At 49.7% G+C, this 23,411-nt stretch overlaps 1 protein-coding gene across 1 annotated transcript; it reads right to left on the bottom strand.

The window, feature by feature from the left end:
* Nucleotides 1-2,791: 2,791 nt before the first annotated feature.
* On the bottom strand, nucleotides 2,792-15,601 carry CALR (calreticulin). Its single transcript, XM_073587502.1, has 9 exons — nucleotides 15,439-15,601; nucleotides 10,025-10,126; nucleotides 9,632-9,835; nucleotides 8,877-8,971; nucleotides 8,566-8,775; nucleotides 8,361-8,474; nucleotides 7,753-7,896; nucleotides 7,582-7,674; nucleotides 2,792-4,119 (listed from the first exon to the last, which is right to left on the bottom strand). The coding sequence occupies exons 1-9, from the start codon at nucleotides 15,530-15,532 to the stop codon at nucleotides 3,916-3,918; spliced, it is 1,260 nt and encodes a 419-aa protein (XP_073443603.1). The 5' UTR covers nucleotides 15,533-15,601; the 3' UTR covers nucleotides 2,792-3,915.
* Nucleotides 15,602-23,411: the final 7,810 nt, after the last annotated feature.

Below are 23,411 nucleotides of genomic sequence, written 5' to 3' on the forward strand. Positions count from 1 at the left end.
TGCACATAGCCTAAGTGTAGTCCTTATTGGCAGTGCCATTCATAATGCTATCATTTTTCTTTCAGTCATTGGTGAAGCGCCCCCTCAGTCACAGGATGCCGGAGTGACGTTTAACCCCTGCTCCCCTTTAGCCATTGTGTGCTGCTAGTTTGGATTGGGCTCAAGGAGCACGTGATATGTTGTGTCAAAATGGTAGGTGAAGTACCGCATGGGCCCACCAGGCGGCAGCGAGCTAACTCGTATCTGATGGCCACTGTGGGCTGATGCCAATTGTGTGATGCAGGTTTCACTAAATCCAAGTCATGAATTTACCCCAAATAACACTGGTGGACACCGGCATTACGAGGGTTTCTGAGGTTAATATCCGCCATTCCCCCTCTTCATCAGGCCCCTTCTCCACTTATGCCAGTCTCATGTCAATAAAGGGAATATTCTCCTTCACATCCACCAGAAACCCGGAAATCATACATTTATTTTATTGCTTTTAAATAGGCTGTTATCTACTGGGTGAACTCTGAAGCGGAGGAACTGATGTAATGGCGCCCCTACAGGTGAGGAGATGTAAGTCAGTTACTTGGAGGACTGAATGTTTTTTTTCCTCTCTGGTCTGAGGTCTATATTAATTTTCGGGTGTAAAATTCCTCCTGCTCTCAGTCGTAATTGTTACCTTTGTGGCAGAGCGTGTGCCGCACTGTTGTTTTTATTATTAGTATTGGGGAACATGGTGGGTATAGGCCCTGCAGCACTGAGGCTCATCACTGGGGGAAAGTGTTGGCTGATGGTGGACTATACCCTTTCCTCAAACTCCAGGAAGTTCAGATCTAGCGCTGTGTTCATGGGACATGATATCTCCAGTTTTTTTCTGAGGTAATTTTGGTGGATGACTGATTTTTTTACTTCTCTGCAGGGAGGTCACTCCATGCACCCCTTAGTAATTGACCTTCTAGCATGGGTTGGTTGTCCAGACCATAGGGACGGCTCATAAACCACAATCTCCTACGGGTTACCATTGTAATCGGGAGATCCCTCATTTGGGGGTGAACAGATGGACTTCCACCACATGGGTGTTCTCCACTCCTACATATCTTTACTTTGTCCTCAGATTTGCATCACTGCAGGGACAGGGTTTTCTGACCTTGCCATTTTTTATTATACACTGATTTTTCACACACAGGATAAGACCTTCCTGCAGAGGGCGGCTGATCGTTCTTCCAAGGATCCGATGGACTCTTGAAACACCCATCCTGTTCTGTCTGTGCTCCCAGAGTCTTCCCTTGATGAACTCCTTCTTAGCAGCTCCCCAAAGATTCTTTCATGGAAAGTGACTTTTTTTGGTGGCCATGTCCCACAGTTGAAATTTTTAGGCCCTGTCCTTCCTGTCTTCCTTTGTCTCCATCACAACAAGGTGACATTTATGTACAGTGCCATCCTCTCTAGCAAGGGTTGTTGGGCTTTCCACAATCATGACAGTGTATTCCCATTCTTCTACCTACCTCCAGTCCATCGATCTAGATCTGGTTAGTCATTAGGGTCCATCTTTTGGTTGCTGAAGACTTCGTTTTGTTTTTTTTTTGTGATCCTTTTTGGACCATGCAAAGGTTTTTCAGTCAACACAAACTTCTTCTAATAGATCAGGTTGGCTTTTCTACAAGCCTGTGAGGTTAAAGACAAATCTTCTTAAAGTAGTCACAGGGCAGACAGCCCTCAAGGCTGTTTCTCCAAGTCAACATGAGCTTCTATCCACACCCTCATCATAGATCACCTCTATGCCTTCTACCACCATCTGCTTTTGGTCTACAGTGGCTGGATGGTTAGACATTATCCCCTCATTAGGGTGGCACAATCTTAATTCCCTATCAGTATGTCTTTGGAATGTGGGAGGAAACCCACGCAACCACAGGGAGAACACACAAACTCCTTGCAGATGTCGTCCTTGGTGGGATTTGAACCCAGGACCCCAGCACTACAAGCCATGTTCACACAGTATTTTACATCAGTATTTGTAAACCATAACCAGGGGTGGGTGATACAGAAGAGGCAATAGGAATACATTATACTTTCTGATTTTTACCTATTTGTAAGCCACAATCAGGAGGGCACATACTTACCAAATACTGATAATGGGAACATGGCCTTAGCCTCCAAGTGGAGGTGGAAACAATGTGACTCCTAGTATTTTGGCAATCCAGTTGGACACACTGTGAATTTTCCAGCTACTGAGAAACCACAGCAGTCGGTCACCTAAAGGGTCAAGGTTGGGTATACAGGGTTATTGGGCATGGTTATGTCTGGTCCCAAGTTTTAGTCATTAGTTTTGAGCAAAACAGTGGGGTGGCTCAGAATCAAGACCCCCCAAATTAAAGCCCCTGTATCAAAATTAAACAAAAAATTTAGTTGCTCTTGATACTTTAGCCCACACCTAGGCAGCAGGGAAAGGACAGAAGTTTAAGGGGCATTAATAGCCTTTTAATCAAAAGCACATGGAATAACCTGATTGGTTGTGGATGAGGACCTCAACCCTTAACACACCATTCCTAGTGTTTAGGATTGCTTGAAACTGGAGCACCGTACTCCACTTCCTCCAGCAGTCCCATCCCAAGTGAATGGCACAGACATCAAGGATGTGAACTTTCCAAGCCACCACAGTGCTGGCAAAATGCAGCATCACTTTACAGCTGCTGCGATAGTGGATTAAGTGCTGCTGCTGGTGTGTCTCGCTGTACTTCCTGGCCTCAACGCATTTCATTCATTTGAGCTTCCATTCTACAAAGTCAAATAATTCAGACGCTGGTTGGACACAATGTATTTAATTAGAAATTTGACATTTGTACATCCCAAAACATAACCCATCGATTCATACATCCTGGCGAAAAGCCCTGCATCAATATAAATTAGAAGCATACAGCTTGAAGCAGGGGGGTGGGGGGGATTCTCAGAGGGGCCGAGGCCCATTTCACCACATCACAGGACACTGAGGGGCATGTGTTGGCAAAGTCAATTTAAACACTCGTGGTCAGATGTCAGGAGGTGGCAAGTCTAGATCAAAAGAAAAAAGTTCACAACAGGAACGACATTCATGACGACAAAGGCTAGGCTTGAAGGTGGACCAAATGCCAAGCCTGCCAAGAGAGGACAGGCTCGAAGGCAGACCAAATGCCAAGAGAGGACAGGCTCAAAGGTGGACCAAATGCCAAGTTGTGACAAGAGGACAGGCTTGAAGGTGGACCAAATGCCAAGCCTACAGAGGATGGGCTCCTAGGTGGACCACATGCCAACAGGATAGGCTCTTCTACCTAAACAGTCAGGAACACTGGATCTGACCCATCACTTAATTGGCAGGACTGTTCTAGGGCTGTTAAACCAGTCCTCACTGGGTACTAGTGCATCGATGTGTCAGACTTGCATCACGGCACAGAACAGCCTCCTCAGTGAAGGTGGAGGGCGCAGGGTCAGCCCAACAAATGCCTTCAGCATATAGGGCAGAACACTGAATAGTCCGATACTGCAATGGATGAGCCGGGTCTTGGAAGAGTGTAAGGACTTTGGCAGCGCACGCCAGGTGCCCGGACCGGTCTATGCACCTCACAAGCCCTCAGACAGGTAAAATAAGAAGGTATGGATGGGTAACGAGTGTGGTTCCTATGGACCAGAAGTCATCAGAACCAGGTACTGCAGCGGTGACACTATGGAGACTGGCGTAGGAGAACTAGACGGAAGGGTCAGGAGAGAGGAGATGGGCAAGGGGAGAAGATTGACAGACCATCTTCCAAATAAAGGGTTAAAACAAAAACTGTAAAAATATATAAATTTAGAGTCTCATAGAGACAGAACGATCCCATTTCCCCTCTCCTATCTAAGACGTGAAGCCCAGGGAAGGGGAGCGCTGGTAGGGAGGACAGAACCAAGCCTTCGTCTTTAAAGCTCATCCTTTAGGGGCGTTTCTTCCTCCTCATCGTCTTCTTCCTTCTCTTCCTCCTTCCCTTCCTCCTCATCGTCATCTTCATCGTCATCATCGGCTTCCTCTTCCTGCGGCTCTTCCTCTTTCCTCTTCTTATCCTCCTCTTCCTGCTTCTTGCGTTCTTCCTCATCTTGCTGTTCCTTCATCTTTTTCTCAGCATCCTGATGAGGGGGAAGAAAAAGAAGAGTCAGCAAAGAGGAACTTCCTAAAGATCTGGCTTCGTTTTTGGTGTCTAAGCTGCACAGTCCTAACTAGACCATCCACACCACAGCCCGCATGTTTTTTATGGCGGACCCCTGACGTGCTGATCCAGGGCTACAAAGCGTAGCTGCCTCAGCACACCAGTATACACACATGACATACGTTTGTAGAATTGGACCCCATGGGTGACAAACCACTGTCTAGTACACCCACAGGGACCATTTCTAGGCACAAAAACAGCCCTATATAATTACCCAAATACCACCATATAATGGCCAAACCCCACCACACATTATCCAAATACTGTAGTACCCACTAGTCGCCATTCTCCACAACACCAACACTCCCATACACAGTAGTTTGGTCAGCCACCACTTCTGCCATATAACAATCAAGCGATCAGGTCGAGACCTCAGGAGATAAGATCTCAGCACCTGAGATCTCAATCTGAGCATACGATGCCCCCAGCAGCCATTTTTCTGGAGGCCACTACATCGCAGTAATTGATGTGCAGGGGGCTCTGGTTTTCACGAAATGCCGGCGGAGCCCCCCTCACTACAGCCATTATCACCTGGAACAGAACACCCCCTCATCCCAGCCTGTAGCAACGTGCCACTCTTGCCTCCTCCAGCAGCGACCCTGGGACCGACCCTGCACCACCCTCAGTAAGCAGTAAGACGCATGGATTATAAGAGGCACCACCATTTTATTAAAATATTTCTCCTCAAAATTTGGGGTGCATCTTATAATCTGCAAAATACGGTATATACATCAGTTTCCAGTATAATCAGGCAGGGATTAGAGATTTTTTTCTGGGTGAGATTGTTATCATGCAGGGGAAAATATATATATGACACCCCCAGAGGTGGTCTAAGTAATGACAGCTCCACTCTTCCCCAGGTCATACAGATCTCACTGCTGGCACCTATTACAAGTATGGAAGGTGAGGATCACAAACCTCTGCATGTATTCAAAGAAAAATGCCCTGATGGCCATCCCTGACCCAGAAAGGTGTATGCGACACTGCAGCTCTAATCACTCAGCACTGTCAACCTCAGTTTTCCTCCCCAAGTCACAAAGATCTCATTGTTCTGATTACAAGGAGCGCAGAGCCATGTGCCAACACCACTCTGCATGTATTCCAGGCCCCGATAGCCGACACTGCTGCGGAGCAGGAAGATGCTGCAGCTCTCATCCAACAGCACTGTCAAAGCCGTGAGATGGGAGCTGCTGTCACATACACCACTCTGGATTATTCCCTGATGACTAGGATAGATTCAGAAAGGTTTATTTAAATGACAGATCTGCTGATAGCATTTTCCCTGCATGATGCTGTCTGTGACATTGACCAATCATAAGTAAAGCAAATGCCTCATGACTTACATTGGAAACAATGTAAGCTTTCCTATCTAACCTCCACAAAGGAGATTAACCCCTTCGTGACCGGGCCAATTTTTTAAATTCTGACCAATGTCACTTTATGTGGTCATAGCTCTGGAATGCTTCAACAAATCCCAGTGATTTTGAGTTTGTTTTTTCGTGGCACATTAGAATTTATGATAGTGGTAAATTTAGATAGATATATTTTGTGTTTGTTTATAAAAAATATCAGAAACTTGACAAAAATGTAAAAAAAAGTTGCAATTTTCAAACTTTAAATGATTATCCCTTTAATCCAGATAGTCATACCACAGAAAAATAAATAACATTTCCCACATGTCGGCTTTACATCAGCACCATTTTTAAAACGCTAATTTATTTTGTTAGCCTTTTAGGAGGTTTAAAAATGTAGCAATAATTTTTCAATTTTTCAAGGAAATGTACAAAATGTATTTTTTGAGGGACCTATCCAGGTTTGAAGTGACTTTAGCAGTGCTATATATTGGAAAACCCCAAACGTGATACTATTTTAAAAACTGCACCCCCTGACATATTGAAAACTGCTGTCAGGTAGTTTATTAACCCTTCAGGTGATTTTCAGGAATTAATGCAAAGTGGTATAGCCGGAATGAAAAAGTGCTTGTTTACCACCTAAATGTCACTAACTTCTGAACTGACCACTGTAGCCGGGAGCCTCTAAGTACGCTATTTGGCCATAAACTGCTATGGCAAACATCAGGACCACACAAACATGATCTCGGTGTGTCAATTAGATTAAAGTGCAAGCCCCCACAATCTATTAACCATTTATTTGATGTAGTCACTTGACAGCAGCAACTAAGGGGTTAAACAGATATGGATGGTGCCAACACCGATCATTTGTGATACAGAAAGTTGTCAGATATAGTGGACAGCCGACAGCTGCTGGATTGTCACCTGTATGGGGATGATATTCCCTTATATCTCAGGTCAGTAAATATACGTATAGGCGGTCATGAAGGGGTTATAGGGGGAAAAAGGTGGACAAAAACACCACAAAAAAATTCAAGTTTTGTTCAGCTCTACAGCCGCTATGCCATGTGGCAGCCAGTTTAAGACACTAAAACTTGAGAAAATGTCCTCTTTACAGAGCCAACAATTGCCATATAGTCAGCCATTGAGGACTAGTCACTGATTTTAAGGTTAATCATATAGGCAGCACTCCATAGAAATGAGCATTTACTAGAGTCACCATTTTTTTCACCCTTATTCATAGAATCGTAGAGTTGGAAGGGACCTCCTTGGCCATCTGGTCCAACCCCCTGCTCAATGCAGGATTCACCAAATCATCCCAGTCAGATGTCTGTCCAGCCTCTGTTTGAAGACTTCCATTGAAGGAGAACTCACCACCTCTCGTGGCAGCTTGTTCCACTCATTGATCACTCTAACTGTCAAAAAGTTTTTTCTAATATCCAATCTGTGTCTCCTCCCATTCAGTTTCATCCCATTGCTTCTTGTCTTTCCTTGTGCAAATGAGAATAAAGTTGATCCTTCTACAATGTGACAGCCCTTTAAATATTTGTAGACAGCTATTAAGTCTCCTCTCAGTCTTCTCTTTTGCAAGCTAAACATTCCCAAATCCTGCAACCTTTCCTCATAAGACAGGGTTTGCAGACCGGTCACCATTCAGGTCGCTCTTTTCTGAACTTGCTCCAGTTTGTTGATGTCTTTTTTAAAATGTGATGCCCAAAACTGGACACAGTATTCCAGATGAGGTCTGACCAAAGAGGAGTAGAGGGAAATAATGACTTCACGTGATCTAGACTGTATGCTTCTGTTAATACATCCTAGAATTGCATTTGCCTTTTTTGCTGCTGCATCACACTGTTGACTCATATTCAGTCTGTGATCTATTAGTATACCCAAGTCTTTCACATGTGCTGTTGCTTAGCCGTATTCCTCCCTTGTCTTCTGAGGGGGCCCCGACCACTTGACCCACCATAAGCCATAGAAGCCCAAAACTCCCCATCTAATGAGCACTCGCCATGGCATAGCCACATTACCTTTCTGACACCCCAGGTCTTTGCGGCGTGGTCTTCTGCGTGTTTCTCATCATCTGTGATCAAGATGTTGTCAAAGATGGTTCCAGACTTCACCTGTGAGCAGATAATTCTTCAGAAGAGGTTCGGTGCCGGTCAGGCGAGGCAGCCATGATTATTTAGGTCTATCCTTACCTGCCACAGATCAAAGCCGATCACACTAATGTCATCGTAGGCATACAGGTTGGGGTCTGGGGTGTAGTCTGGGTTGTCGATCTCAGGGTGGACCCACTTTCCTTTGTAGTCAGGGTTGTCAATCTGACGGGGTTTCCACTCTCCCTGTTGGGACAAAGATCATACGATTAGTACTAGCTGCCATGTTAGATTTCTCAGTGGTCATAGGGTCAGAAACCGGCAGCTGGTGTGAAACTACAACTCCCAGCAGGTGGACAGTTTATGACTTGCAAATAAACACTATGCATTATACTCCCATGATGCTACTCCCTGTAAGCGCCCAAAAAACATCCGAGTGTTGGGATTGTACTTCTACTGCAAACCACAGGCTGACCACTACTGCCAAGCTTATGGGCACAAAGGGTTGCACTAGTTCTAGTCAAGGACAGCAACCCATGTAGGTGCCCAAGGCACTCTGAACCCACCACAATACCCACCAGTGGCCCCACAACTGTCATGTATCTGTATGAGCCAAGACCCCGAGATAATGCCAGCTCCTGTACCAGGAAGGATGCTGGACATGCCCACCCCATGTAATATACAGGCCACAATGCCACCCCTCATCTCACCTTGTACTCAGGGTTCTGGATCACAGGGGGCTCCCACTCGCCATCCATCTCCTCATCCCAATCTTCAGGTTTCACTGCATCTGGGTCAGAGATGTGCTCGGGCTTGTCCCAGTCCTACAAGGGTTGGATGAGACATGAAATTTCTGCTGCAGGAAGGACACAAGGAGAACCTATAACGTTACTGACCATGGAGTCCGGCACTCACCTCTGGTTTGCTGTCCTCTGGGTCATCGATCTTGGGGCGCTCGTCCCAGTCATCGGGCTTCTTGGCTTCAGGGTCCTTGATCTTCTTGGGGGGAAGGAAGTCCCAGTCGTCTTCCAAGCTGCCGGATTCTACCTTGCTGTTGTCAATCTTCACCTCGTATGTGTTATCAGGCCGGACGATCAGAGTGTACAGATGAGTGTAAACGTCGTCCTGTGGCGAGAACGATGGTGAGAACGCTGCACTAGTCAGTGACGGCAGACATTAGCACGCTGGTCGGTGCACATTCCCACCCTCAGTCCTCATCTCCTTACCTTACAGCGGATGTCTTTGTTGATCTGCAGGTTCTTTCCTTTGTAGTTGAAGATTACGTGAACCTTCTTGGTGGGAGGACCGCAAATATCAGGACCTGAGACGCACAATTAGGAGATTAATCAAGATTATAAAAGACACCCAACACCAATTCCCCCGAGATCCCTGAACCATTAATGAGGGGAAAAGTATGCCTAAAGGGATTCAGAGGAAACCCCTCTAACAAGTGTTAGGCTGGGAGTTACTGAAGGGCATTTGCCACCTGAAAGAGACCAGCCTTCTATCAAATCTCCACCTTTAGCTTGTACGATGGTCTCACAATGTTTGGTGCAACCTCGGCACTAATGTGTTGGCTTAGTCAGTAGTCAACATGAAAAGTGAAAAATGCTGCAGAAGACTGAAGGATGTCACAAGCTATATGACCATAAGTACTAAGCTGTATATTAGTTGGCAGGAGGAGCCTCTGGGCAGAGAAGTCACAATAACCCAAGCATGTGCTGAAAATCCAGATACACCATCCAAGCCTCCCTGAAATTATGCAATGTGCCCTGGAAGACACCAACTAAGGACACCAAGCTCCTTTGTCTGTGGAAACCAAAATCTACCCTCACAATCATGGCTTAGCTGCTACCAATGCCCCAACTAGTGACTGTAGAGGTTACATGGCTCCTGTCCTGTATCCATGTAATGTAAAGGCACCAGCCATCAAGGATCATTAATAGTGCCCCCCACTGGCAGGTCCGGATACTCCACCTACCGAACATGATGATGTACTCGGACTCTCCGTGCATGTCCGCCTGGTTCAGCCCACTGGGGAAGATCTTCATGTAACCACCTCCGCAGTCAATGTTCTGCTCATGCTTCACTGTAAACTGGACAACCAACGTTTTACCCTTATTGGAAAAGGAGTTGAATCGGGCAGACTGGGCGTAGAAGCGGGCATCCTGGCTGGTCTGCAGACCTGAACAGGGAGAAAGCAACATCAGTGCGATCAGCCTGGAAGAAGTCCAATATGGCAGCTGGGTGCAAGTTAATCCCCCTAAGATAAAGCGCTACAGTCTGGGGGCCTCCAGCTACCAAGGCATGCTGGGAGTTGTAGTTTAACAGCTGGAAAGCTGCAGGCGGCCTCCTCTGCAGCGTCACCACTCACCTTTGTCCAGTTCTGCATCGCCGTAGAACTTGCCGGCGCTAATCTTGAACAGGCCGTAGTCCAACTTGTGCTTTGACTCGACCCACCGTTGTGTCCAGTCATCTGAAAGATACAAGGCGTCAGACGAGCTCGTAAACGTCCCCACCTTGTAATAACCAACAGGCAAGACGATGCAAACCATGACTATCCCACAGGTATCTACAGGACTAAGGTGTACTCATATGCTGGAGGCAAGTGTGGGCATGATGGGGGTTGTAGTATAAGGGACACCCTACAGATCACATCCTGGAGGTTAGTTATGGCATGACGGGGGTTGTAGTATAAGGGACACCCTGCAGATCACATCCTGGGGGTTAGTTATGGCATGACGGGGGTTGTAGTATAAGGGACACCCTACAGATCACATCCTGGGGGTTAGTTATGGCATGACGGGGGTTGTATAAGGGACACCCTACAGATCACATACTGGAGGTTAGTTATGGCATGACGGGGGTTGTAGTATAAGGGACACCCTACAGATCACATCCTGGAGGTTAGTTATGGCATGACGGGGGTTGTAGTATAAGGGACACCCTACAGATCACATCCTGGAGGTTAGTTATGGCATGATGGGGGTTGTAGTATAAGGGACACCCTACAGATCACATCCTGGAGGTTAGTTATGGCATGATGGGGGTTGTAGTATAAGGGACACCCTACAGATCACATCCTGGAGGTTAGTTATGGCATGACGGGGGTTGTAGTATAAGGGACACCCTGCAGATCACATCCTGGGGGTTAGTTATAGCATGACGGGGGTTGTAGTATAAGGGACACCCTACAGATCACATCCTGGAGGTTAGTTATGGCATGACGGGGGTTGTAGTATAAGGGACACCCTACAGATCACATCCTGGAGGTTAGTTATGGCATGACGGGGGTTGTAGTATAAGGGACACCCTGCAGATCACATCCTGGGGGTTAGTTATAGCATGACGGGGGTTGTAGTATAAGGGACACCCTACAGATCACATCCTGGGGGTTAGTTATGGCATGACGGGGGTTGTATAAGGGACACCCTACAGATCACATACTGGAGGTTAGTTATGGCATGATGTGGGTTGTAGTATAAGGGACACCCTACAGATCACATCCTGGAGGTTAGTTATGGCATGACGGGGGTTGTATAAGGGACACCCTACAGATCACATCCTGGAGGTTAGTTATGGCATGACGGGGGTTGTATAAGGGACACCCTACAGATCACATCCTGGGGGTTAGTTATGGCATGATGGGGGTTGTAGTATAAGGGACACCCTACAGATCACATCCTGGGGGTTAAAGCATGACGGGGGTTGTAGTATAAGGGACACCCTACAGATCACATCCTGGGGGTTAGTTATGGCATGACGGGGGTTGTAGTATAAGGAACACCCTACAGATCACATCCTGGAGGTTAGTTATGGCATGATGGGGGTTGTAGTATAAGGGACACCCTACAGATCACATCCTGGAGGTTAGTTATGGCATGACGGGGGTTGTATAAGGGACACCCTACAGATCACATCCTGGGGGTTAGTTATGGCATGACGGGGGTTGTAGTATAAGGGACACCCTACAGATCACATCCTGGAGGTTAGTTATAGCATGACGGGGGTTGTAGTATAAGGGACACCCTACAGATCACATCCTGGAGGTTAGTTATGGCATGACGGGGGTTGTAGTATAAGGGACACCCTGCAGATCACATCCTGGAGGTTAGTTATGGCATGACGGGGGTTGTAGTATAAGGGACACCCTGCAGATCACATCCTGGGGGTTAGTTATAGCATGACGGGGGTTGTAGTATAAGGGACACCCTACAGATCACATCCTGGAGGTTAGTTATGGCATGACGGGGGTTGTAGTATAAGGGACACCCTACAGATCACATCCTGGAGGTTAGTTATGGCATGACGGGGGTTGTAGTATAAGGGACACCCTACAGATCACATCCTGGAGGTTAGTTATGGCATGACGGGGGTTGTAGTATAAGGGACACCCTGCAGATCACATCCTGGGGGTTAGTTATAGCATGACGGGGGTTGTAGTATAAGGGACACCCTACAGATCACATCCTGGGGGTTAGTTATGGCATGACGGGGGTTGTAGTATAAGGAACACCCTACAGATCACATCCTGGAGGTTAGTTATGGCATGATGGGGGTTGTAGTATAAGGGACACCCTACAGATCACATCCTGGAGGTTAGTTATGGCATGACGGGGGTTGTATAAGGGACACCATACAGATCACATCCTGGGGGTTAGTTATGGCATGACGGGGGTTGTAGTATAAGGAACACCCTACAGATCACATCCTGGAGGTTAGTTATGGCATGATGGGGGTTGTAGTATAAGGGACACCCTACAGATCACATCCTGGAGGTTAGTTATGGCATGACGGGGGTTGTATAAGGGACACCCTACAGATCACATCCTGGGGGTTAGTTATGGCATGATGGGGGTTGTAGTATAAGGGACACCCTACAGATCACATCCTGGAGGTTAGTTATGGCATGACGGGGGTTGTATAAGGGACACCCTACAGATCACATACTGGAGGTTAGTTATGGCATGACGGGGGTTGTATAAGGGACACCCTACAGATCACATCCTGGGGGTTAGTTATGGCATGATGGGGGTTGTAGTATAAGGGACACCCTACAGATCACATCCTGGGGGTTAGTTATGGCATGATGGGGGTTGTAGTATAAGGGACACCCTACAGATCACATCCTGGAGGTTAGTTATGGCATGATGGGGGTTGTATAAGGGACACCCTACAGATCACATCCTGGGGGTTAGTTATGGCATGATGGGGGTTGTAGTATAAGGAACACCCTACAGATCACATCCTGGAGGTTAGTTATGGCATGACGGGGGTTGTATAAGGGACACCCTACAGATCACATCCTGGAGGTTAGTTATGGCATGACGGGGGTTGTATAAGGGACACCCTACAGATCACATCCTGGAGGTTAGTTATGGCATGACGGGGGTTGTATAAGGGACACCCTACAGATCACATCCTGGGGGTTAGTTATGGCATGATGGGGGTTGTAGTATAAGGGACACCCTACAGATCACATCCTGGGGGTTAGTTATGGCATGATGGGGGTTGTAGTATAAGGAACACCCTACAGATCACATCCTGGAGGTTAGTTATGGCATGATGGGGGTTGTAGTATAAGGGACACCCTACAGATCACATCCTGGAGGTTAGTTATGGCATGATGGGGGTTGTAGTATAAGGGACACCCTACAGATCACATCCTGGAGGTTAGTTATGGCATGACGGGGGTTGTATAAGGGACACCCTACAGATCACATCCTGGAGGTTAGTTATGGCATGATGGGGGTTGTAGTATAAGGAACACCCTACAGATCACATCCTGGAGGTTAGTTATGGCATGACGGGGGTTGTATAAGGGACACCCTACAGATCACATCCTGGAGGTTAGTTATGGCATGATGGGGGTTGTAGTATAAGGGACACCCTACAGATCACATCCTGGAGGTTAGTTATGGCATGACAGGGGTTGTATAAGGGACACCCTACAGATCACATACTGGAGGTTAGTTATGGCATGATGGGGGTTGTAGTATAAGGGACACCCTACAGATCACATCCCGGAGGTTAGTTATGGCATGACGGGGGTTGTATAAGGGACACCCTACAGATCACATACTGGAGGTTAGTTATGGCATGATGGGGGTTGTAGTATAAGGAACACCCTACAGATCACATCCTGGAGGTTAGTTATGGCATGATGGGGGTTGTAGTATAAGGGACACCCTACAGATCACATCCTGGGGGTTAGTTATGGCATGACGGGGGTTGTAGTATAAAGGGCCTGTCAGACTAAGCGATATCGCTAGCAATATCGCTATAACTTGTGATGTTATAGCGATATTGCTAGCGATATCGCTGTGTGCGATGCGATACTTAACTACAACCGGCTCCCCCGCTGGTTATCGCTGATCGCGCGAGAACGTCCTGGACCGTTTCTCCTGCGGCGCTTCCTGTGGAGAGACGAGCGTGGACGCGGGCGGGAGGACGTCAGGATCGCCTGGTGTGACAGGTAAGTTGCGACCCCCGTCCCCTGCGATGTCGCTGGTGAGATCCGCCTGTGTGGCAGCTCACTAGCGTCATATCGCTGGTCAGGATCGCTGGTACATCGCTAAGTGTGACAGTACCTTAAGGGACACCCTACAGATCACATCCTGGGGGTTAGTTATGGCACGACAGGGGTTGTAGTGTAAGGGACACCCTACAGATCACATCCTGGGGGTTAGTTATGGCACGACAGGGGTTGTAGTATAAGGGACACCCTACAGATCACATCCTGGAGGTTAGTTATGGCATGATGGGGGTTGTAATATAAGGGACACCCTACAGATCACATCTTGGAAGTCTGGGCATGATGGGAGTTGACTTACACTGGTTCTCAGGATTTAGGATCCTGCCCAATGGGGTGTATCATTTTTACACAGTTTAAGAATCCTACAAATCACACCCTGGGAGTCTGGACACGATGGGGGCTTTAGTACGAGGGAAACCCTACAACACCTTGGCTGTTACTCTGGCAATATGGAAATGTGATCTATTGGGAATCTTTCAGGTTAGTCTGGACATGAGTAGTCTGCAGAGCAGAATACGATCATTCGCAACCCCTACATGTGAGGTGTCCATCACCTCACCGGCTGACAGGCCACCATCGCTGCACACAACACGTCTATCTATGGAGGGAGGAGGGGGAGACACGATTCATCCCTCCCTCCCCCGCCTGCTTCCAGAAGATTCAATACTGCTCCATACATCTGCATGGCGGTCAGGAAGGAGGAGGAGAGCGAGAATGAGTCAGGAGCAACCCCAGACAATGGGGCCAGCCCGACACTGGCTGTAGGGCGAAATTGCCCCATGCTGGGACAGCACTGCAGCATATGACAGGCACAGCAGATTAGGGACAGACAGTTACACCCAACTAATAACACATCACCAAGGAAAGACACCAGCCATTAGAGCCATCTACCAGGGCTGGTTTATACAGGTGTTTGCAGCTCTGGTGGTGACTAGAGCAGCCATAAACGTAATGGAGGAGTGATGCAGTGGTTGCTGCACTGCAGCAATGCAAGTCTAGGTACAGGACTAATAGCGAAGGGTTAAGCCTCTAGCAGACAATATGTACACTAAGTAATGACACATTAGCAGGAATCACACCGCTAATTACCCACACCGCCCTCCCGGGACACAGCACCCTGTCATTTAGCAGGAAAAACGATTTAAGAGCAAAAACAAACTACAAATCCCAGAATTCCCTACCATACAGATACATGGCAAAGCACGCTGGGAGTTGTAGTTCAGCGCCATAATACAGACAACGCATTGCTTTACCTCCATCAGCGAAATCTTCAGTAAAGTGGATGGTGGGATCAGCGGCGCACAGAGCCGCCAGCAGCGGGAGGACGAGGACAGCGAAGAGAGCCATGATGCTGCCCTGAGACCCGTCAACAGCAGCGACCGTCTAAGATACACTGAGCGCCCAGCGGTCGCCCGACGCTGCTCTTATATGCTGTCAGCGCTCCCGCCCCACCTAGGCGCTTCTATTGGTTGAGCCAGTACCGGTGTCCGCAGTTGATTGGACAGCGTTTTCTGCCATTCAAGGCACCCAGATGGCTAGTTTTGATTGGACCGGTGATTGACCAATAAGAAATCACCACGCAGGGGCCTCCTACTAGTCGGCTGATGATTGGCTTGCGGGTGTGTGCACATGAAGGAAAGCTGCGGATGGGTCACATGGTACCGGGCCAGGGAGGAGCGGACCACGTGATGTCTTCCGGCTGTGGGGGCGTGGCCTGTAGTCTCGGGAACTATCTGACCGTCATTACCGGAGCCGCTACTTAGAAGCGTGATGCGTGATCGTTATAGAGAAGGGATGTGAGGAGCTCCCACCCCCGGTATTCCGCCTGTGTGCGCTCAGCTGGACTTGCCCTTTAAATCTGAGCATGTGTGTAGTGATCTCATGGATCCATCGCATGGTAGGGGAGATCTGTGCCAGTGTTGGCCTGGGGTGCCAAGGGCCCACCAGTAACATTGACTTTGGGGCCCACTTTTCACTTGTATGGAATTATTACAGGACCCTCGTTCACAAATATATTTACATCTCTACATAATAATACACTAGATTGGTTAGTGAATGATGAGTGGCTGCATTCTTCTGTACAGAGTGAATTATGCCAAGAACTGCACATACAGTTGGGGGCCAAGATCTGCACAGGGGCCCACCGGGGATTGCCCTGTTACCCTATGGGCCAGGCCGAGCCTGATCTGTGCACACAGTCAGTAACTGGCAGCGCTTGTCCCCTGCCACACAGTGTACGCAGGTGACTCCGCGTGTGATCACTGAACCGCGTCCAATGGCCATACAGCGGTCTGGAGAGGTCCGCCGGGGATCAGCGGGCCGCGGTGCACGGATTGCTTGAAATCCCATCCACTATGCTGTAACATCTGCTGTGGGTTTGACTGTACATAAGTCCACAGCGTCCAACCCGCAGCGATTACTGACTGTGGGCACCGCCACAAGGTGACCGCAACTTTCCGATATAGTCTGTGCGTCGTTCTTTTTCCCATCGTCAGTCCCGCTGCTTATTGTCACTGAATAGGAACTGCCATTATGACAATAGGAGGTTGAGATCCTGTGTGTGTCAGCGGCGGGGTCACTGCCGTGTCCTCTGTGTCTGCAGCCATCAGGTGTCCCCCATATGAGGAGGCAGCGAGGAGAGCGGCAGCGGGACAGCGGTAGCCCTGTGAGGGAGAGAGGGGCAGCAGTGCTGTGAGGGACAGCAGGGAAAGCGGTGGAGGGGCTGCAGCAGTGCTGTGAGGGACAGCAGGGAAAGCGGTGGAGGGGCTGCAGCAGTGCTGTGAGGGACAGCAGGAAAAGCGGTGGAGGGGCTGCAGCAGTGCTGTGAGGGACAGCAGGAAAAGCGGTGGAGGGGCTGCAGCAGTGCTGTGAGGGACAGCAGGGAAAGCGGAGGAGGGGCTGCAGCAGTGCTGTGAGGGACAGCAGGAAAAGCGGTGGGGGGGCTGCAGCAGTGCTGTGAGGGACAGCAGGGAAAGTGGCGGTGGGGCTGCAGCAGTGCTCTGAGAGACAGCAGGGAAAGCGGTGGAGGGGCTGCAGCAGTGCTGTGAGGGAAAGCGGTGAAGGGGCTGCAGCAGTGCTATGACGGGCCAACGGGAGGGAGGCAGTGGCAGTGTTGTGCGGGACGAGTGGTGAGGAATAGAGTTTTGGAGGGTAAAGGACGAAGCACAGGATGGAAGCGAGGGCCTCAAAACCGGTCAGACACACATCAGCGAGAACAGCGCAAAATCCTTCATAGATCCGGAAAAGCCAATAGATAATTCTAACAGTCCCGGAAAATACTGACGGGTCTTGCGGGGTGTTCCCGGTATATGGCAGGTCTTGTGGGGTGTTCCCGGTATATGGCAGGTCTTGTGGGGTGTTCCTGGTATATATCAGTTCTTTTGGAGTGTTCCCGGTATATGGCAGGTCTTGTGGGGTGTTCCCGGTATACGGCAGGTCTTGTGGGGTGTTCCTGGTATATATCAGTTCTTTTGGAGTGTTCCCGGTATATGGCGGGTCTTGTGGGGTGTTCCTGGTATATGGCAGGTCTTGTGGGGTGTTCGCAGTATATGGCAGGTCTCGTGGGATGTTCCTGGTGTAGGGCAGGTCTTGTGGTGTGTTCTCAGTATACGGTTGGTCTTGTGAGGTTTTCCCGGTATACGGCAGGTCTTGTGGGGTGTTCCCAGTATATGACGGGTCTTGTGGGGTGTTCTCGGTATATGGCGAGTCTTCTGGGGTGTTCCTGGTATATGGCAGGTCTTGTGGGGTGTTCTCAGTATATGGTGGGTCTTGTGGGGTGTTTGCAGTATATGGCGGGTCTTGCTGGGTGTTCCTGGTATATGGCAGGTCTTGTGGGGTGTTCCCGGTATATGGCAGGTCTTGTGGTGTGTTCCCGGTATAGGTCTCGTGGGATGTTCCTGGTGTAGGGCAGGTCTTGTGGGGTGTTCTCAGTATATGGCGGGTCTCGCGGGGTGTTCCTGGTATATGGCAGGTCTTGTGAGGTGTTCCCGGTATATGGCAGGTCTTGTGGGGTGTTCTCGGTATATGGCAGGTCTTGTGGGATGTTCCCGGTATGTGGCAGGTCTTGTGGGGTGTTCCCGGTATATGTCAGGTCTTGTGAGGTGTTCCCAGTATACGGCAGGTCTTGTGGCGTGTTCCCGGTATATGGTGGGTCTTGTGGGGTGTTCCTGGTATATATCAGTTCTTGTGGAGTGTTCCCGGTATATGGCAGGTCTTGTGGGGTGTTCCTGATAAATGGCAGGTCTTGTGGGGTGTTCTCAGTATATGGTGGGTCTTGTGGGGTGTTCGCAGTATATGGCAGGTCTCGTGGGATTTTCCTGGTGTAGGGCAGGTCTTGTGGGGTGTTCTCAGTATATGGCGGGTCTTGCGGGGTGTTCCTGGTATATGGCAGGTCTTGTGGGGTGTTCTCGGTATATGGCAGGTCTTGTGGGATGTTCCCGGTATGTGGCAGGTCTTGTGGGGTGTTCCCGGTATATAGCAGGTCTTGTGGGGTGTTCCCAGTATATGGTGGGTCTTGTGGGGTGTTCTCGGTATGCGGCAGGTCCTGTGGGATGTTCCCGGTATATTGCAGTTCTTGTGGGGTGTTCTCGGTACATGGCAGGTCTTGTGGGATGTTCCTGGTATAGGGCAGGTCTTGTGAGGTGTTCCTGGTATATGGCAGGTCTTGTGGGGTGTTCTCAGTATATGGCGGCTCTTATGGGGTTTTCCCGGTATATGGCAGGTCTTGTGGGGTGTTCTCGGTATATGGCGGGTCTTGTGGGGTGTTCTCGGTATATGGTGGGTCTTGTGGGGTGTTCTCAGTATATGGCAGGTCTTGTGGGGTGTTCTCGGTATATGGCAGGTCTTGTGGGATGTTCTCGGTATATGGCAGGTCTTGTGGGATGTTCCTGATAAATGGCAGGTCTTGTGGGGTGTTCTCAGTATATGGTGGGTCTTGTGGGGTGTTCTCAGTATATGGCAGGTCTTGTGGGGTGTTCTCGGTATATGGCAGGTCTTGTGGGATGTTCTCGGTATATGGCAGGTCTTGTGGGATGTTCTCGGTATATGGCAGGTCTCGTGGGATTTTCCTGGTGTAGGGCATGTCTTGTGGGGTGTTCTCAGTATATGGCGGGTCTTGCGGAGTGTTCCTGGTATATGGCAGGTCTTGTGGGGTGTTCCCGGTATATGGCAGGTCTTGTGGGGTGTTCCTGGTATATGGCAGGTCTTGTGGGGTGTTCCTGGTATATGGCAGGTCTTGTGGGGTGTTCTCGGTATATGGCAGGTCTTGTGGGATGTTCCCGGTATGTGGAAGGTCTTGTGGGGTGTTCCCGGTATATGGCAGGTCTTGTGGGGTGTTCTCGGTATGCGGCAGGTCCTGTGGGATGTTCCTGGTATATTGCAGTTCTTGTGGGGTGTTCTCGGTACATGGCAGGTCTTGTGGGATGTTCCTGGTATAGGGCAGGTCTTGTGAGGTGTTCCTGGTATATGGCAGGTCTTGTGGGGTGTTCTCAGTATATGGCGGCTCTTATGGGGTTTTCCCGGTATATGGCAGGTCTTGTGTGGTGTTCTCGGTATATGGCGGGTCTTGTGGGGTGTTCCCGGTATATGGCAGGTCTTGTGGGGTGTTCTCGGTATATGGCGGGTCTTGTGGGGTGTTCTTGGTATATGGTGGGTCTTGTGGGGTGTTCTCAGTATATGGCAGGTCTTGTGGGGTGTTCTCGGTATATGGCAGGTCTTGTGGGGTGTTCTCGGTATATGGCAGGTATTGTGGGATGTTCCCGGTATATGGCAGGTCTTGTGGGGTGTTCCCGGTATATGGCAGGTCTCATGGGATGTTCCTGGTGTAGGGCAGGTCTTGTGGGGTGTTCTCAGTATACGGTGGGTCTTGTGAGGTGTTCCCAGTATACGGCAGGTCTTGTGGCGTGTTCCCGGTATATGGTGGGTCTTGTGGGGTGTTCCTGGTATATATCAGTTCTTGTGGAGTGTTCCCGGTATATGGCAGGTCTTGTGGGGTGTTCCTGATAAATGGCAGGTCTTGTGGGGTGTTCTCAGTATATGGTGGGTCTTGTGGGGTGTTCGCAGTATATGGCAGGTCTCGTGGGATTTTCCTGGTGTAGGGCAGGTCTTGTGGGGTGTTCTCAGTATATAGCGGGTCTTGTGGGGTGTTCCCGGTATATGGCAGGTCTTGTGGGGTGTTCCTGGTATATGGCAGGTCTTGTGGGATGTTCCCGGTATGTGGCAGGTCTTGTGGGGTGTTCCCGGTATGTGGCAGGTCTTGTGGGGTGTTCCCGGTATATGGTGGGTCTTGTGGGGTGTTCTCGGTATGCGGCAGGTCCTGTGGGATGTTCCCGGTATATTGCAGTTCTTGTGGGGTGTTCTCGGTACATGGCAGGTCTTGTGGGATGTTCCTGGTATAGGGCAGGTCTTGTGAGGTGTTCCTGGTATATGGCAGGTCTTGTGGGGTGTTCTCAGTATATGGCGGCTCTTATGGGGTTTTCCCGGTATATGGCAGGTCTTGTGGGGTGTTCTCGGTATATGGCGGGTCTTGTGGGGTGTTCCCGGTATATGGCAGGTCTTGTGGGGTGTTCTCGGTATATGGCGGGTCTTGTGGGGTGTTCTTGGTATATGGTGGGTCTTGTGGGGTGTTCCCGGTATATGGCAGGTCTTGTGGGGTGTTCTCAGTATCTCGCAGGTCTTGTGTGGTGTTCTCGGTATATGGCAGGTCTTGCGGGATGTTCCCCGTATATATGGCAGGTCTTGTGGGATGTTACTGGTATATTGCAGGTCTTGTGGGGTGTTCCTGGTATATGGTGGGTCTTGTGGGGTATTCCCGGTATTTGGTGGGTCTTGTGGGGTATTCCCGGTATATGGTGGGTCTTGTGGGGTGTTCCTGGTATATGGCAGGTCTTATGGGGTATTCCCAGTATTTGGTTGGTCTTCTGGGGTGCTCCCGGTATATGGCAGGTCTTGTGGGGTGTTCCTGGTATACAGCGGGTCTTATGGGGTGTTCCTGGTATACAGCGGGTCTTGTGGGGTGTTCCTGGTATATGGCAGGTCTTGTGGGGTATTCCCGGTATTTGGTGGGTCTTGTGGGGTGTTCCTGATATATGGCAGGTCTTGTGGGGTATTTGGTGGGTCTTGTGGGGTATTTCCGGTATATGGTGGGTCTTGTGTGGTGTTCCTGATATATGGTGGGGTGTTCCTGATGTAGGGCAGGTCTTGTGGTGTGTTCTCAGTATACGGTTGGTCTTGTGAGGTGTTCCCGGTATACGGCAGGTCTTGTGGGGTGTTCCCAGTATATGACGGGTCTTGTGGGGTGTTCTCGGTATATGGCGGGTCTTGTGGGGTGTTCCTGGTATATGGCAGGTCTTGTGGGGTGTTCTCAATATATGGTGGGTCTTGTGGGGTGTTCGCAGTATATGGCAGGTCTTGTGGGATGTTCCCGGTATATGGCAGGTCTTGTGGGGTGTTCCCGGTATATGGCAGGTCTCGTGGGATGTTCCTGGTGTAGGGCAGGTCTTGTGGGGTGTTCTCAGTATACGGTGGGTCTTGTGAGGTGTTCCCGGTATACGGCAGGTCTTATGGCATGTTCCCGGTATACGGCAGGTCTTGTGGCATGTTCCCGGTATATGGTGGGTCTTGTGGGGTGTTCCTGGTATATATCAGTTCTTGTGGAGTGTTCCCGGTATATGGCAGGTCTTGTGGGATGTTCCCGGTATGTGGCAGGTCTTGTGGGGTGTTCTCGGTATATGGCAGGTCTTGTGGGGTGTTCCCGGTATATGGTGGGTCTTGTGGGGTGTTCTCGGTATGCGGCAGGTCCTGTGGGATGTTCCCGGTATATTGCAGTTCTTGTGGGGTGTTCTTGGTACATGGCAGGTCTTGTGGGATGTTCCTGGTATAGGGCAGGTCTTGTGGGGTGTTCCCGGTATATGGCAGGTCTCGTGGGATGTTTCTGGTGTAGGGCAGGTCTTGTGGGGTGTTCTCAGTATACGGTGGGTCTTGTGAGGTGTTCCCGGTATACGGCAGGTCTTGTGGCATGTTCCCGGTATATGGTGGGTCTTGTGGGGTGTTCCTGGTATATATCAGTTCTTGTGGAGTGTTCCCGGTATATGGCAGGTCTTGTGGGGTGTTCTCGGTATATGGCAGGTCTTGTGGGATGCTCCCGGTATGTGGCAGGTCTTGTGGGGTGTTCTCGGTATATGGCAGGTCTTGTGGGGTGTTCCCGGTATATGGCAGGTCTTGTGGGGTGTTCCCGGTATATGGCGGGTCTTGTGGGGTTTTCCCGGTATATGGCGGGTCTTGTGGGGTTTTCCCGGTATATGGCAGGTCTTGTGGGGTGTTCTCGGTATATGGCGGGTCTTGTGGGGTGTTCCCGGTATATGGCAGGTCTTGTGGGGTGTTCTCGGTATATGGCGGGTCTTGTGGGGTGTTCTTGGTATATGGTGGGTCTTGTGGGGTGTTCTCAGTATATGGCAGGTCTTGTGGGGTGTTCCCGGTATATGGCAGGTCTTGTGGGGTGTTCTCAATATCTGGCAGGTCTTGTGGGGTGTTCTCAATATCTGGCAGGTCTTGTGGGATGTTCCCCGTATATATGGCAGGTCTTGTGGGATGTTCCTGGTATATTGCAGGTCTTGTGGGGTGTTCCTGGTATACAGCGGGTCTTGTGGGGTGTTCCTGGTATATGGCAGGTCTTGTGGGGTATTCCCAGTATTTGGTGGGTCTTCTGGGGTGCTCCCGGTATATGGCAGGTCTTGTGGGGTGTTCCTGGTATACAGCGGGTCTTGTGGGGTGTTCCTGGTATATGGCAGGTCTTATGGGGTATTCCCGGTATTTGGTGGGTCTTGTGGGGTGTTCCTGATATGTGGCAGGTCTTGTGGGGTATTTGGTGGGTCTTGTGGGGTATTTCCGGTATATGGTGGGTCTTGTGTGGTGTTCCTGATATATGGTGGGTCTTGTCGGGTGTTCCTGATATATGGCAGGTCTTGTGGGGTATTACCGGTATTTGGTGGGTCTTGTGGGGTGTTCCTGGTATATGGTGGGTCTTGTGGGGTGTTCCCGGTATATGGCGGGTCTTGTGGGGTGTTCTCGGTATATGACAGGTCTTTTGGGATGTTCCCGGTATATGGCAGGTCTTGTGGGGTGTTCTCGGTATATGGTGAGTCTTGTGGGGTGTTCCCAGTATATTGCAGGTCTTGTGGGGTGTTCTCGGTACATGGCAGGTCTTGTGGGATGTTCCTGGTATAGGGCA

This window comes from Dendrobates tinctorius, unplaced genomic scaffold (genome assembly GCF_039654945.1).
Source record: "Dendrobates tinctorius isolate UK_male_01 unplaced genomic scaffold, ASM3965494v1 ptg000099l, whole genome shotgun sequence".
Lineage (NCBI taxonomy): Eukaryota > Metazoa > Chordata > Amphibia > Anura > Dendrobatidae > Dendrobates > Dendrobates tinctorius.